Genomic DNA, 15,396 nt, shown 5'->3' with positions numbered 1-15,396 from the left:
GGAAATTTTTTGGCCTGCAGCACTAACAAAGTGGGGAAATTCTTGATTCTTCTGACGTCAGACTCCTATGTACTGCTGCAGCAGACGATAGGAATTAGCCTATTTTTGTGTAGTTTCCCTTTTTGATTTTCACATTCGCCCTTAAAATTAATATGAAGCAAGACAGTTCTAAACGAAAAAGAATGAAAAAGATTGCCGATGTAAGAATATTTAAATTTAGGAATGTTATTTAAAATTGTTTTTCCTAGGCAGTTCTGTTTAAATACATTAACTTCTAAAAAAGACACTGACTTCCCTGTCTATTACAGAGATGGGAAGAAAAAGAGCTCTATGAAGTTCTTGTTAAATACGGACGGATTAATTTTAGCTAGATTTTAACTTTGACTAAAATTAATTGGTAATCAGGAGAAAAAGAGGTTCATAATTCTACAGTCAGATATTAAATTCCCTTATGTCAAACCTTTTTTTCCAGGCTTAGGTAACTATAGTGTTGTGGGATTTTTTAGCATAGTGGTTATTACTTGTTATTTAATAATTTCATTTTTCAATGATTTGGTTAATTTGGGGTTATCTATATTTGGAAAAGTCGGAAGTTTTAGAAACAAGTAAAGAAGTCAAATTTAGTTTTCTTTTGGTATTTTGTCGGTGGTATTTAAATTTCATTTAATTTGGTGTTACTTTTAGCCCTTATAATACACAATTTCCAGTTTTATGGTAAACCGGTAAATTGGTCATGAAAGTCAGGGAATTCGTAATTAGTGGAAATAATTGAATACTGACAGTACTTAGATTTTGGGTGATCTAGTGGTTATATAGTCCTTAAAAATTAATTTCTGTTGTCTTTTGTTTTCAATAATCCATAATTATTTTATCATTATATTCAGGATGTATCAGACAGTGATGAACTGCCAAAGTTAGTTGGAAATAACATCCTTTCTGACGATGAGCTTGTCTCTTTATCTGTGCGGGATTTAAATCGCCATCTGAAGATGTCAGGCTTGTCACGTTCCGACATTGTCAAAATGAAGCAAAGGAGAAGAACGCTTAAAAATCGTGGGTATGCTGCAAGTTGCAGATTCAAGCGTCTGGAACAAAAAGATGATTTGGAACAAGAGAAACAGTTGGTTATAACGGATATACATAGACTGAGGGATGATAATCGACGAATAAAAGAAGAAATTGCTGCGATTGAAGATAAATTTCAAAGTTTGAAACAACATGCACTGCAGAACAATATAGCTTTACCTAAAGAGTTCGTTCAAGACTTTGTTGATGGCTGAGAATTTTGAAAATATATTAGCTGGAAATTATATATGTATACAATTTGAATATCTCCATTGCTACTGTGCTGATAATGCAACTAAAGAAACAGAAGGGATTTAAATACATAAAACACTTAAATTAAAATTCATTAGCCTACCATGGTTGTTTAAGAAATGAAAGCGATGAAAAACAAATTGATCTATTTATAAATTTACAAAAATTAAAGTTACACTCAATTTATGATGCAGGAGGGAATCGTATCTTATAGATAAAAACTGTATCTGTGCATACGCCAATCCTATTTAATTTCCCCGCTACCTCAAATCCAGGTGTTCTCTTGCTCTCAGTCCCCCTTAACATTTCCGTTCCCCCACCAGAGGCGCAGATACTATGTTTATCTATAAGATACGATACCTGCATCGCGACTTGTGTTGCCCTTTAAATTACATACCAATATAAAACATTGTCAATAATTCAGTCTAAAATTCTAGCACACTCTTATTAAAGGTATTCAAAGTTGAACAGTATTCAATATTTGTTGGTATATTATGCCACAATTTTACACCATTTTCTTTATTACTTTTGCTACAAGGTTTTCTTCTGCTTTCTATAAAAGTTACTTGCACTGCACTTGGTGTTATGGCTTATGAATTAAATTACCTTTTTAAAACTAATTGATAATATAACCTGGTTGACAGGTATTATGAATTTTAAACATCAAAATTTTAAAAAGCTAAAGAATGTAGTTTATCTAAAGGTAGCCAATTATATGATTATAGAAGAGAAATATAGTTCATACATTATTTGAGGCAAATCATAATCACTAATAGTTGTTTCAAGTGTGTACATGTATAATTTCTAGTTATTAGTTTTGCACATATAGATAGATTTATTTATCCTTGACATTTGTAAATTATTCAAGAAATTTTATACACATTGTACCATAGCTGAAATGTTTCGCATTTAATCTATGCAAAGAAAGCTATTTTAATGAGGTGGATTTTTGGTATGTTGAGAAAATCTACTTTGAGACAGCTGGACTGGACAATGTCTCGTGTGAAATGTTATATTTTATGTCAGGAACTGTTAACCCACTGCAGTGGTAGAACCAGAAATGTTTTGGACTTTTTTAATTAAATATCTTTATCACTATCCCGACTAAAATGTATGGTAGGATTTATTTTAATAAAAAATAATTATATTGACAATCTTGGTTATTTTGAATATTTTAGAAAAAGTTGTCCTATTTTTAACAAAAACTTTGATTCCTAATTGTTTTGAATATTAAGACAATTGATTTTGTTTTCGCAAATTGTTGGAACTATTAATCTATTGGAAACCAATAGACAATGCCAATTTTATATTTGAGTATTGGTGATCAATAGAAAACAGGTTGACACCATAAATGACCAATTCAATTTGAATAGGTACTTTTCACCAATCAAAAACCTGTAGACTTCATATAAGACCAATTGAAGATTCCAATTAGATATGAAACTAGCTTGAAAAATAAACAATTATTCCTTTTTATAAATTTAGTTACCGTGAAATTGTGAAAACCATATCCCTCTATTCATATTGGTTTTAACCTCTTTATCAGGCTTTTGAAAGCTTCTACATCTTAACTTCATTAAAACAAGGTTTCAAAAATTAATTTTAATCCCATTTTCTTCATATTTATGTGGCTTTTAGAACATTAAAACGACTTCAAAATTAATTTTCAGCAAGGCATATTTTATATCTAAGTAATAAGGGGACCTAGGACATAATTGCCATTAAGTAGTATTTTGGAAAAAATCCAACATAGTAGATGATGAAATCCACCCCCGAAACAACCTAAACTTTTAAGCCTTTTATTTTCAAATTAAATAGTTTGGGGGTGTGCGAGAAACCTAACCTAAAATAATGTAACTGCCCAAAGAAAATCAAAACCATAAATGAACTAGCTTACGTTTGCAGTGGCCTCTAGAGAAACCTAACCTAGTAAATAGAGTTGCTGGTCATCCCATAACAAACATAAAATTTGCTGTAATTCATCTGAAATTTTGAAAAGAAATTAACTGAATAATGTTAATAATAATTATATAATTTATTTAAACCAATATATTTTAACTTATGTTTTGTTCTTTGAAATCAAACCTGGGACTCATCCACTTCAGTCAGACTTCTTAACTATTCGTCCACCGGATCACGGCAGAATCATAGTTTTAATCTAAACTTACTTTCATCAACAATATTAAAGAAGATATTTCAGGGGATCTTTGCGTCCCAAATAAAATTAAAAAATATTTGTCTATTATATGCGAGGATTTTGTTCAGGGGAGTGGGGTGGATATTTCCAATGGGTACCTGCTACTCTGCCAACATCTCTGGACTCATGTGTTTTGGATGGTCTATTAACGAAGAATTCAAATTAGTTATCTATCTATTAAAATGTCTTGGTATCGCTGCATGAATACAAACTATGTTCTTCAGTCTACAAAATAATGAATTTTATTTTAAATGCTGAAATGAAAATATCTATAAGGAATTGAGTTCTATAAAGTTGTAAATAATAAAAGCTCTAAATATTTAAAAAACTTAAGTATTTCCCAAAAATATTGTTTTATTTTTAAATTAAGAGTGCCAAAAAATTTTGCTTAGCTCATTATTCCCTGGATTCATCAATAGATAGATCACTCAATATATATTTGTCTTTCCCTTACCCCACGCGTCCCAAAGCAATTATCTCCCACCAACTTATGGCTCAAGAACAAAGCCCATTAGCCTATGGCTATAAATGACCATATCTAATTGCCTGAACTTTTTAATAATGGTCACCCTTTTTAGGTCTGATTTTAAATGGCGAGAAACTCATCATGAAAACTAGTTCCAAACAATAGTTTGAGAATAGTTTCTGGAGCCGCATTATAAAATTGGTTAAGATAAAATTTCTTTATTTTGCAGTAAATGAGATAAATACACTTACAAAATAACATCAGCTTATTAGCTCAGCTGGTATGTTAAAATTCAGAAAAAATATTCCCAATAAAATTTTTACAAAATGTCTTGAACTGTAGCCTAATGAAATTCTTTAAATGTTTTAATTACAAAACAATATAGGATTAAAAATGCCTTTGCATTTATAAGCTACATTATACAGAGCGCACCTTTTTCTATCATGTACGCAATACCTCGTGATTGATTGGATCCATCAGTGATGTGTAGCGATCACCTTTCATCTTAATCTCATTAAGTCAGTATCATATATAGATATTTCGTGATAAAATTACTCCAAAGAACACTTTTCATTGGAATTAGCATTGTTATTGTACTATTTTTATAACATATATCAATGCAAACATTGCACTTTTGTGTAAAAAAGTCATTTTAACACATTTTTCAAAAATCGAACAGCACATATCAAATACTACATGATTCTTGGTGTGGAGCAATAATATGATGTCAAAAAAGTGAGATTGTATCTATTTATACTTGGGGACAATAAATGAGAGTTTCTGCAAAATCCACCTCACGATCTATAATAATAATCAGCTGGGCTAATAAACAATGCACCACCTTAAGCCTAAGTCATAAATCGACATTAAGAGCCAGTATGCTCCTGCCCTTAAAAGTTGCAAAATCTCAATAGATCCAACATGCAACAGTGGTTGGTATGTAAAATAAGACCATCTTGGATTTTCCTATCCCCCATCTCCCCTGTCATGATGAGGGGAACCTAGACTGGATTGTCTCAACATATTGATTCTGTCTAAGTATAAATAAATACAATCTTGCACTAACCGATTAGGATTATATAAAAGTTATAGGCCAATGAAACACCTGACTTGATGTTTTATATGGGATCTATCACTAGCCACACAAAGTTTTCAGTATTACAGTGCAGACAAGGAGAAAAGTTATTAAACTCATTAAAATAAATAATCATTTAAAATATTAAGTTAAATTCTCACAGAACTCAAAAGAATTCTTTTAAGGCTGAATCAAAGTAATGGTTTAGAATCCTACACAATACAGCGCTTTTATCTGTGAGATCTATTCTCAGAAATAAATGGTAAGCTTAGTTACTTATTTATACATTCATGTCACCATGGTTAAAGTAGAAGACAAATCACCATCAGGGGAAAAAAGGCCTCTTCACGCGAGTCAACATTTTTGCAAAACATTGTTTAATAAAATCCGTTTTTAGGACCAGGAGTTAGCTCCAAATATTTCTATTAATTTTCCCTATTTGTACTTAACTTAATATTTTTTCACTAAATAGTTTTATTCATGTTATATTTGATTAGTAGTAGATAATTTTTTTGTCAAACGAGTAATTTTCTTCAGTGCGCACTGCTTCTGCAAACACATTGGCTCGTGTGAATAAGATTTAAATAAGAAATCATTATTTTTTTTTCAAGTATAAAAGTTTAATTTTAAAGAAATTTTTGATTTCTTTCTATGATGGTCCCAGTCCCATTAATATAATTGTTATTGGACAAATTTTTATTATAATTAGTCATCTTGGCTACCACTTTTCAGATTCAAACAAAAATACTGCAAAACATTACATACATCCAGATTAACTCAATATAAAAAGTGTTTAAAATAATATATCAAAATACTAAAAACCTTTAGAACATGGTTGAAGAGATTCGAAGAGGAATATAGACATAAAAGGTTCTTGCACCATGTTTTTAGAGAATGCTTTTCCATACACTAAAAACATTCTTTTAAAAAGGTAGCTGGATAAAAATAACACAAAGGTTTTCTGACATAGATTTGGTTACGAAACAATCAGAGATATCCAACTAGAAACATTGTCAGATTAAAGGTTTATTCATATGAGTGAAGTCTCGTGAGTCAACATATTTGCACAATTTTATCTGTTCGTAAAATACATTGTGTTTTAATTTGTACACTCAAAATATTTTCTCATGTGAATAGACATTCTTTTAACTTATATAAGTTGTCTTTAAATTACAATAAAACATGCTTTTAAAAAGTATAACTAACTAAATTTAACTAAGATAAGAATAAGAGTTATAGAATCCTTAATAAAAAAGTGAGATTAGTGATTAGTTCCCACCACATGCAGTGGAGTATAATGTGTAAGTGTTTATGAATCATTTTTAGTTTAAGTTATAAAAAACTAAAAATTTACAAATTTTCTATTGAGTTTTACAAAATATCTTGCATTTAACAAGTTGTAAATCCTTGTTTAGCTTCATAATTTTTTGTATCTGTACTCCACTACAGTCGGAAAATTGTCATGAATATTATAGTTTTGGTTTCAATTACACTCCCATATGGATTACTATAGTGTGATTAAACTAATGGTAATATAAATATTTTTCAAATGAAACAGTCATCACACTATACAGGTTAATTTGATTTAAAAAACACACAACAAATAGGAAATATGTGCTGGTGAAGGTACCAAAAGTTTGAATAACATTTCAGGAACATACTTTTCTCTTGTGGCAAGAATTTATAAATTTAAGGCCCTTTTTTAATATGGATGGAGTTGAATTAAGAATTCCTTAGTTTCTTACCAGAATCTGTTAAAATGAACAAATCTTTGGTGGCTTAAATTTCACCCTCGTCAACTTGAAAAACATGCTTTGGCACTGATTTGCATCAATACACGCACTAGTCAAAACTTTAGGAATACACTTTTTAAGTACTACAACCTCCATATAACTATATAACAGTTCTCTTGTCTTTTTCGTCCAATTTTTCATCAGTTTTGTACCTAATTAACAGAATATTTTGTTAAATTTATAATTGTAATTGTATCATAAACCTATAATATTTTTCCAAAAGTGTGACACTTCATATTTTTGACTTGCAAACTTTTTTCTGAGTAAGTTGGCACCTCAAATAGTCTTTGAGAATACCTCGCAATCTGTGACTAGCGCTCAGTAAAATATTTAATGAAAAGCCACTGAAGAATAATATTATAGAAATATGGTTTTAATTTAATATTTAACTTGTCAAGGTTAACGGTAATAGTTAATGTAGGGTGCTGTTGGCTCGCGTGGCTTGCTACCACCCTCCTACGCATTGTAACCCGGCCACCTGTTTAAAGGCTTTAAAAGTCGCTCGATGACTTAGGCCTAGGGTGCAGTGGCGTAGCTGATGGTCCGCAGGGTCCGCGGTGCGGGGGGGCCTCGAGCTTCAGATGGGGCCCCGGCTAACCATAAAAAATTAAAAAGGGGGGCCTCTGAGTTCTCAGCTACGCCACTGCTAGGGTGGTGCCTTGGGTATTACCCTAGCTGATTAAAAAACGATACAGAGCCAATTACTCAAAATGTGTTTTATGTAAGAATTTGAAATTTGCAGGTTGCATCGAGGGTGCAGGGGAACAAATGACAATGAAAATTTCAATGACCTCGAGAACCAGGTCTTCAAGGTCATTCAAATTTTATCTCAAGAACCGTTAGGATTAGAAGAATAGTTCCAAGTAAAAATGTGTTCTACGTTTAATTTTAAGTCTAATCAGCTTAGACCCGATCTAATTTGACCAATGGGAAGCCGAGAAATGTTAGACCAAAAACCATAAGGTCATGTGTGGTATTCTAATCAAGACACAACATTTAAGGGCTTATAAATCGAAAACTACCAGATCTAATGGATATAAAAATTCGGGAAATGGATATGTTGCCTAATGCAGAGTTGCCACACAAAACATGGACCAATTTTACAGTTATAAACTTACAATGGCACAGGACCACTAGTATCAATGTTATACACTGTGGGAGCGTATACTGTATCTGCTGGGTAAGGGCTTGGTCCTCCAATCGCAGGTTGCAATAAAGCGACTCCTCCATTCTCAGTTACGCGTTGGCCGGCAGCAGCGTCTCTTTGGTTAATTAAACGACATAAAAGTGCCAGTAATGTTATTCCCATGATTATCGCCATGAAACCAGTACCGGCTGTTATAAGACCAATCCAGGCTGGAATTCTTTAAATTCAGGGAGTTAGAAAGTGACAGTAAGAGTAAATTTAATTGTGATGGTCACATACTTCTTCACCGTGTCAGCCTCTTTCAGATTGCTGCCAAAAAATATTAATAATGGAATGCCAATGAGAAGAAGGGCTACTCCAATTCCGAAGCCGTACACAATGCATTGAGCCATACATCGATACGGTTGTCGATAATTCGACACACTTCTCCATGATTTTATAACACTAATAGGCATTCTGATTAACTGTTTATATTATCATTGACTTTTTCCGGTAAAATCTGAAAAAATTGTTTTTGGTTTAATATTTTGATTATATCCAACATCCTTAATTACAAAAAAAAATAACATTCAAGGAATCTTGACCCAGTGCCAAGTAAAAAACTACATAGAAAGGTATTGTCATAAAAAAAACTTTTGGAAGCAAGAAATAAACACTAACACTCAAACAAATTTATAGCGTAATATCATCATTTTTATGTATACGTTGTCACAGACAGAATGCCAGGAATATCTCTCACTACTATAAAAAACCAAATGAGGTAATTCCCTAACCAAAAAATAAGTGGTCTAGGAAATACTTTAAGTTGGTATTTGAGACAAATACCAACTTAAAACCAACTAAATACCAACTTAAAACCTACTTAAAACCAACTTACAAATAATATGTCATTTTCTCACCACTAAAAACCAACTTAAAGAAAAAGGCATTTTCCCACCAACTTAACTAGTTTACTGAAATATGCTGACCACTTAAAACCAACTTAATATCAACTTAAATGTGAATACCAACTAAATACCAACTAAAAACCAACTTATTTTTTGGTAAGGGAAATAATATACCAATTGATGGATTCACCTATAACTGTTATGTTGACAATATCGAAACATAAAACTGTAGCACAAGTTCAAGACCGAACTAAAAAAAGCGATTTATATAAGCCTGCTAAGAAAAGATTATTAAATATATTATGACTATGCCAAATTGATTATATAATTATATTGTTACATATATGTAATCTTTAACCAATAAGAGCCCTCTGCTAAATTATCATTATTTTTAAGTAATTTTAATTTAATAATTTGGACCTCTTGGAAATCATATTCATATGAAAGAGATTAAAAACCTTTAGATTATTATACCTTTGGCTTAATAGGAGCCTTCAAGTTGTTTATCATTTAAACTAACAAGGAGACGACCCGAGGTGATAATCACCGATTTTGCTCAAAGTCAAGTATAATGTACACCTCCATGTAACTTGAAAAACCTGCAAAGGAAAAGTTGCGACGGGCTTTCGTTTTGCCATGGCAACCGAAAACGTTTTTGACAACATTTGGAATTTTTCCATTGATAATAACATGGGAATCTGAAGGATTTTAAGGGTCCTCAAATTGACCAAATTGCATTTAAACTTGATTAAATTTAATTTGTAAAATCAATTTAAATGTATTTTTAACGGTTTTGAAATTTTAAATTTTTTTCATTTTTTGAAAGGTTTCACAGGGAAGAAACCAGATTCCCATGTTATTTTCAATGGAAATAATTCCAAATCATGTTGTCAAAAACGTTTTCGGTTGCCATGGCAAAACGAAAGCCCGTCGCAACTTTTCCCTCGCAGGTTTTTTAAGGTACATGGAGGTGTACATTATACCAGAGTTTGAACAAAATCGGTGATTATCACCTCGGGTCGTCTCCTTGTAAGTACCAATGCTGTCGTCGCTTTAATAACCCATTCCTTAAGGCATTTAAGAAGTAAAAGAACTCTTTAATTTTCAGTATCTATAAGTAGATTGTCTACATAGGTTGTTACAGTGTCATCTAACTATTGCCGCTCTAAGAGTAATTTTTAATGCTTTCTACCATTCTTAGAATATTTACTTATATTTTAAGGAACAACTTAAAAAGTGACCTAGATTAAGTACAAAAAACTTTCTATTGTTTCTAAAATTATTGAAAAAACAAATACTCCTCTCTAACGGAGGCTAAAATAATTACTAAAGTCAACTCTTTTAATTTTAGCTACAATCAAAATTTGTTCGTTTTCATACAAAAAATTAAAAATAATATATCCCATTTACGTGAAAGACTGCTTCTCAAGCGCTCCCCATAGCTTCTTCACTAGAGCAGCAAAGGATAATTTCTCTATAGATGAAGTTTATAATAATATAATATGTCAAAAAGTGTAAAACCCAATGGGGCTCAAATGTAGAACAATTTCGTAACTTAAACCTAAGACCATTTACACCTGGACTGGAGAGGTAACGCATTCCGCTTTTTCTGAATTGTCCACGCCAAAACACCACCAAGCGGAGAAAATCCGCGAATTTCAGCCACAAACTCGTAGTTGCCCTTTATTTATCATCCCCCTTTCCAAGGCGGTGAACGCTTCGTGCTCCGTAGTCCGGTTCGAAGGCAGCGGGATGCGCGAATGGAAAATTTTATGGAGAGAGATGTGGTTTATGGGAAAACGATTATGCTTCACATATGGCAGCTTTGTTAAATTTTGTATTTGATTTATATTCGGCCCTTTGAAGTGAAAGGGTCGTCTGCTATTTATGTGTTTTTCATTATTCTTTTTGTGTGCCTGAATAAACCTCTCACACGCTTGGAATCAGTTGTCTTGTTTATCCCCTACTTAGTATAGCAGTATGTACTTAGAACTAAAATAAATAGTCAGAAATAAAGTGAGCATGCATAGTTTAATATAAATAACAAAGATTAAGAGTCTCCTGCTCTGACAAATAGGCGTAGTGTAGGGTTAGTTTAGGCTTCGGTTAGGCTTAGTTTAGGCTTCGATTTTTGGTATGGCGGCGAGTAAGAGTGAGGACCTTTTTAGCTTCCCTAAACTGGATGGCACCAATTATGCAGATTGGAAGGTGGATGTGAAAATGGCATTGGCGGCAAAAGGGCTCAAAAAATATATCAATGCGGCGACAACTCCACCAACAGTTCCAGCCCTATTAGAAGAGTACATGGAGAGGAAAACTAGGACTTTGGGTTTTCTCTACCTGACATTATCCCGACCAATCAGAAGGTTGATTAGTTCCTCGACCGATCCAGTGATAGCGTGGGAGATTTTGAAAACCACGTATGAACCGTCATCAAGGGCACGCCGTGCGATGTTGCGAAAAGCGTTCATTACCTGTGTTCCTCAACCAGGTGAAAGAATTGAATGCTTCCTGAACAGAGTTGAGGAAGCGGCAGCTGCATTAGTGGAAGCGGGAGCTATAGTCCCCGACGGAGAGATATCATATTGTAAGGACCAAGGGTTCCTTCTAATAAATTACAGCCACTAGATGGCGCCACCCTTAGTAGATCAGATAATAGAATGGGTATATATAGTAGACCCTTACTCATGTTCATCACTCCACACCTAGCCTCCATAGGAGCTAGGCAGTATTGTGGTTTTATAATAAAATGTAGCTAGTAACAGTATGTCTTCATAATAATTCTAAGTTAACTTCTAAGTCTGTCTGCCATATTCAACCGCTGGTCTCATCATGGACTCCTAACATTGGTATCATCAGAGACGAATTCAGTAATGAAGCAAGGTTCATTACAATATCAAATGATTGAAGATCTTCCATCAGAATATAACGGAGTCGCGTTAAACATTTATCAATGGTCCGATACCGACTTTGAGACTGTGTCGAAGGTTAAGAATGCAATAACCGCGGAAGCGGATCGACTCCGATTGAAAAACTTCAGTCATGAACCAACGTCCGATATCATGACCACGCAAGCTCAAAAGAAAAGAAACAATACTGAAACGAAAAACCGGCCCCAGAGAAGAAGGGAGGTTAGAGAAACAAGAACCTGTTACAATTGCGGATTATCAGGCCATTTAGCGAAACATTGCCGTAAACCAAGACGATGTGAGCAGAGAAAGAGTAACAGCAACATATGAAAGACAGTGCTATGATGTCGCAACGGTGTCGGCAGCAGAAGATAGCAGATGAGTGGATTTGGGACTACGGTGCAGGCATGCACCTATGCAATGACAAAAAGTGGCTCCGAAATGTAAAGCCCATAGCGCCCATTGAGATGAAATCCTATGAAGGTTCCTTTACAGTTACAGGAATGGGAGAAGCCCTAATCGAACATCAGGTACAAGGACAGACAAGAATTCTGGTTTTACGAAAGGTTGGATTTGCCCCCAAATGGGCGCCGAAATCTGATAAGTGGTTTCCAAACGGACAAGGCTGGCCATCATTGGGATGGCGGTAATATGAAGATCATAGTCAAGAATTGCAAAGGTGAAACCATACTTGCCTTTAAGGGAAACTGCGGCTTATATTGTTTGCAAGGCAAGCCATATCAAGGACAATTACCATTCATGGAGGCAAATGCTGCAGAGTCGTCAGCCTCAGATTTGCAACTATGTCATCAGAGACTTGGTCACCATAGTGACCATACCATCGTAATAATGTCTCGGAACCAATCTGTTTGAGGGTTACCAGAATTGAAGTATCACAATGTCCAATGTGATATATGTAATGAAACAAAAATGACCAAGTTAACCCGGAAACCAAACCCAATAATACGAACAACAAAAATGATGCAATTGATACATACCGATGTATGGGGTCCATCTGCGTATCCATCAGGTTCTGGGAACATTTATTACATCTCCTTCACGGATGACCATACGCGATGGACCGAGGTGGATGTAATGAAACACAAATGGGAGGTGTTTGACAAGGTCCGCCAATATATCACCAGAATGGAACGACAGACTGGACAGAAAGTCGTATGTATCAAAAGCGAACCTGGCAGATATATTCACCAAAGCCTTACCGAAAGAAAGGTTACAAGTGTTGAGTGATTATGTGACTGACTGACTATGTGAAGCAGGGGGACTATGTGGTTTATGGGAAAACGATTATGCTTAACATATGGCAGCCTTGTTAAATTTTGTATTTTAATTGTTTGATAAGTGTATTGTATTAGGTTAATTTGAACTTTGAGTTATAATAAAACTCCATTGTCATTGCATTGGTTGTATTTTCTCTATCCATTTACACTTGGTACCCCAACGGCAACTCGGGCAATCCGAACCTCAAATAAATGTGATGTACACGACGCCAAAGAAAGCCTAAAAACTCTCTTCGCATTTATTGGCGTGGGATCCTCTATTAAAGCCTTAAACTTAAAGCCCCCTCGTTCGTAATTGTACCCAGTTTCGGCCACGAAAACGGAAGCGTCGTTATGCTATCTTGACTCCAGTCCAGGTGTAAATGGTCTTAGCTTAAACCCATTTAAAACAAGTATTGGTAATTGTTATGAAATAACTTAATTACTTTGGACATTTTTATTTCTTATTAAATAATATGGCTTAAATCTAGGTCACGGTATCACTTCATTAGGCCTCTTTGTTTAAGAGTTTTAAATTAAATTGGGATTGGTTGACCACCTTCCGTAAACATTACTTCGCCAACCATGCCATCCCTCACTGGATCTCTCCCCCAAGATCTTATCTTTGTCAAATCTACTCCAATTTTCCTGCACAAACTATGGAATACCACTACGCACCTTTAAGCAGCCAGTGGCAGCTTTGGTGCCTATACGAAGAAGAAGAGAAAATTCAACTGAACTCTACCAATTATAAGCGATTTCTTAATGCTTTTCAAAGGGTCTAAACTTTCGTGAAAAATGTGCACATTCACTTGCTTTTTATTTATGTTTATAATTCCAAAGTAGAAAAAAAGTTTTGAAATAAAAGTCTTGTCATTGTCAGCTAACTATGAGGCAGTATTTGGTGATTTATTTGTTTATGACAAAAAGAATTGCTCAATAAGCCTTAGGTGGGCTTTTGTTTGAGCATCGCTACAGAAAGACGCAAAAAAAAAGACGAAACAAACGACTATAATAAATGAGTAAATTTGGAAATAGAAGTTGAAAATCAAGTAACGCGAGAGGGATCTTTAAAATGAAAAAAGGCAGAGACATGGCGGCGTAACGTGTGGCGATTGGGGATAGAAACAATCTCTTTGGAAGGGAATTCCAGTCATTAATAACACTACAGGAAAAATGATATAGACACTGAGCGAAACGAACTTGGGGCTTGTAGAGTTTGAGTGAATGGCCCCGAGTTTGGGAGGAACTAAAAGAGAAGAAATCGTCAAAATTTAGAGTTAAGTTATTATAGAAAAATCATGAAGCAAACGGAGATCATAAACACGGTGTCGAAGATGTACAGGATCGATGCGAAGGTACTGCAAGTGAGAGGGGGCAGGGAGAGACGAAATTTTGTGAGGAAGCTAAGCAAAGGTATTTTGAGCTTTTTGGAGAGCAAGGATATCTGATTGGAGAAGAGGGTGCCAGATTGGGGAACAGATATCCAAGTGGGGGAGAATAAGGGAATTATATAGGGTACGAATTAGCCTAGGAGAGCGGAAGAAAATATTGCGACGGACAACACCAGTAATAGAGCGATTTTTCTTAGAAATTTTGTTAGGGTGAACTGAGAATTTTAGAGAAGGATCCACAATAATGCCTAAATTGCGCTCAGAGAGAGTGCTGTTAATTGTTACAGCTATTTCTCATAACTTGACACTACCATTGTATTAACAGACTGATTTTCCTGTATCTTATAATCTAAAATGTATTGGTACTTACACACATAAACAAATTTTTAAATTATTCTTTTTATCTTTTATAGGATATTTTCACGCCCATTTGTATCCCGGCTATATATTTTCCATTATCTGACATAATTCGTCAAATTGAAAACTACGCTGTTTCTCCTTTCTCTAAACCACTTAACTTGTTTTAAATTATCAATGCTTGTAGCATGCCTAACCCTAGTCCCTAAACCGACACATTTTAGAACCAAACACCGTGACCAAAATGGTAAAAGGGTCAGTGGAATCATGGGATATGACTGAGTAGACCAAGAAAAGTGTTAACCAAGGCCTAACAAAAATGAGTTTTGTTACTTACAACACAAGTAAATACGTTTATATAAAAAACTTTTATAATTTATAACATATATTATAAAAATAAAGCAAACTTACCACTTTGAAATTAATTAAAAAATACCTTCGAACGAGTTTTTGTTTATATTAGCCAGATACTTAGCAGACGAAAGATAACGACGTTGCCGGTTATTCAATTTTATTTCTCCAAAATGGTAAATTGTTTTTTAGATTTGGTACAGCCAATTTACTAAAGATAATTACT

At 34.1% G+C, this 15,396-nt stretch overlaps 2 protein-coding genes across 3 annotated transcripts; one reads left to right on the top strand and one right to left on the bottom strand.

The window, feature by feature from the left end:
- The first annotated feature begins 93 nt into the window (after positions 1–93).
- maf-S (MAF bZIP transcription factor K) lies at positions 94–2,471 on the top strand. The gene is made up of 2 exons (XM_090174155.1): positions 94–200; positions 885–2,471. Exons 1-2 carry the CDS (start codon positions 153–155, stop codon positions 1,278–1,280), a joined length of 444 nt encoding a protein of 147 aa, XP_090030281.1. The 5' UTR covers positions 94–152; the 3' UTR covers positions 1,281–2,471.
- Positions 2,472–4,182: 1,711 nt separating this feature from the next.
- Positions 4,183–15,374, bottom strand: LOC149968971 (uncharacterized). 2 transcript variants are annotated; one of them, XM_090155044.1, is made up of 4 exons: positions 15,231–15,374; positions 8,275–8,494; positions 7,967–8,212; positions 4,183–7,000 (listed from the first exon to the last, which is right to left on the bottom strand). In XM_090155044.1, exons 2-4 carry the CDS (start codon positions 8,448–8,450, stop codon positions 6,949–6,951), a joined length of 474 nt encoding a protein of 157 aa, XP_090011170.1. In that variant the 5' UTR covers positions 8,451–8,494; positions 15,231–15,374; the 3' UTR covers positions 4,183–6,948. The 2 variants fall into 2 exon arrangements, with proteins under 2 accessions (XP_090011170.1, XP_090011171.1); XM_090155045.1 differs by lacking the exon at positions 15,231–15,374 and adding an exon at positions 13,747–13,878.
- Between the last annotated feature and the right edge of the window lie 22 nt (positions 15,375–15,396).

Source organism: Leiobunum rupestre, chromosome 1 (genome assembly GCF_980474605.1).
Source record: "Leiobunum rupestre chromosome 1, qqLeiRupe1.1.hap1, whole genome shotgun sequence".
Lineage (NCBI taxonomy): Eukaryota > Metazoa > Arthropoda > Arachnida > Opiliones > Sclerosomatidae > Leiobunum > Leiobunum rupestre.
The sequence above is the reverse complement of the archived record's forward strand: the minus strand, read 5'-3'. Positions and strand labels throughout refer to the sequence as shown.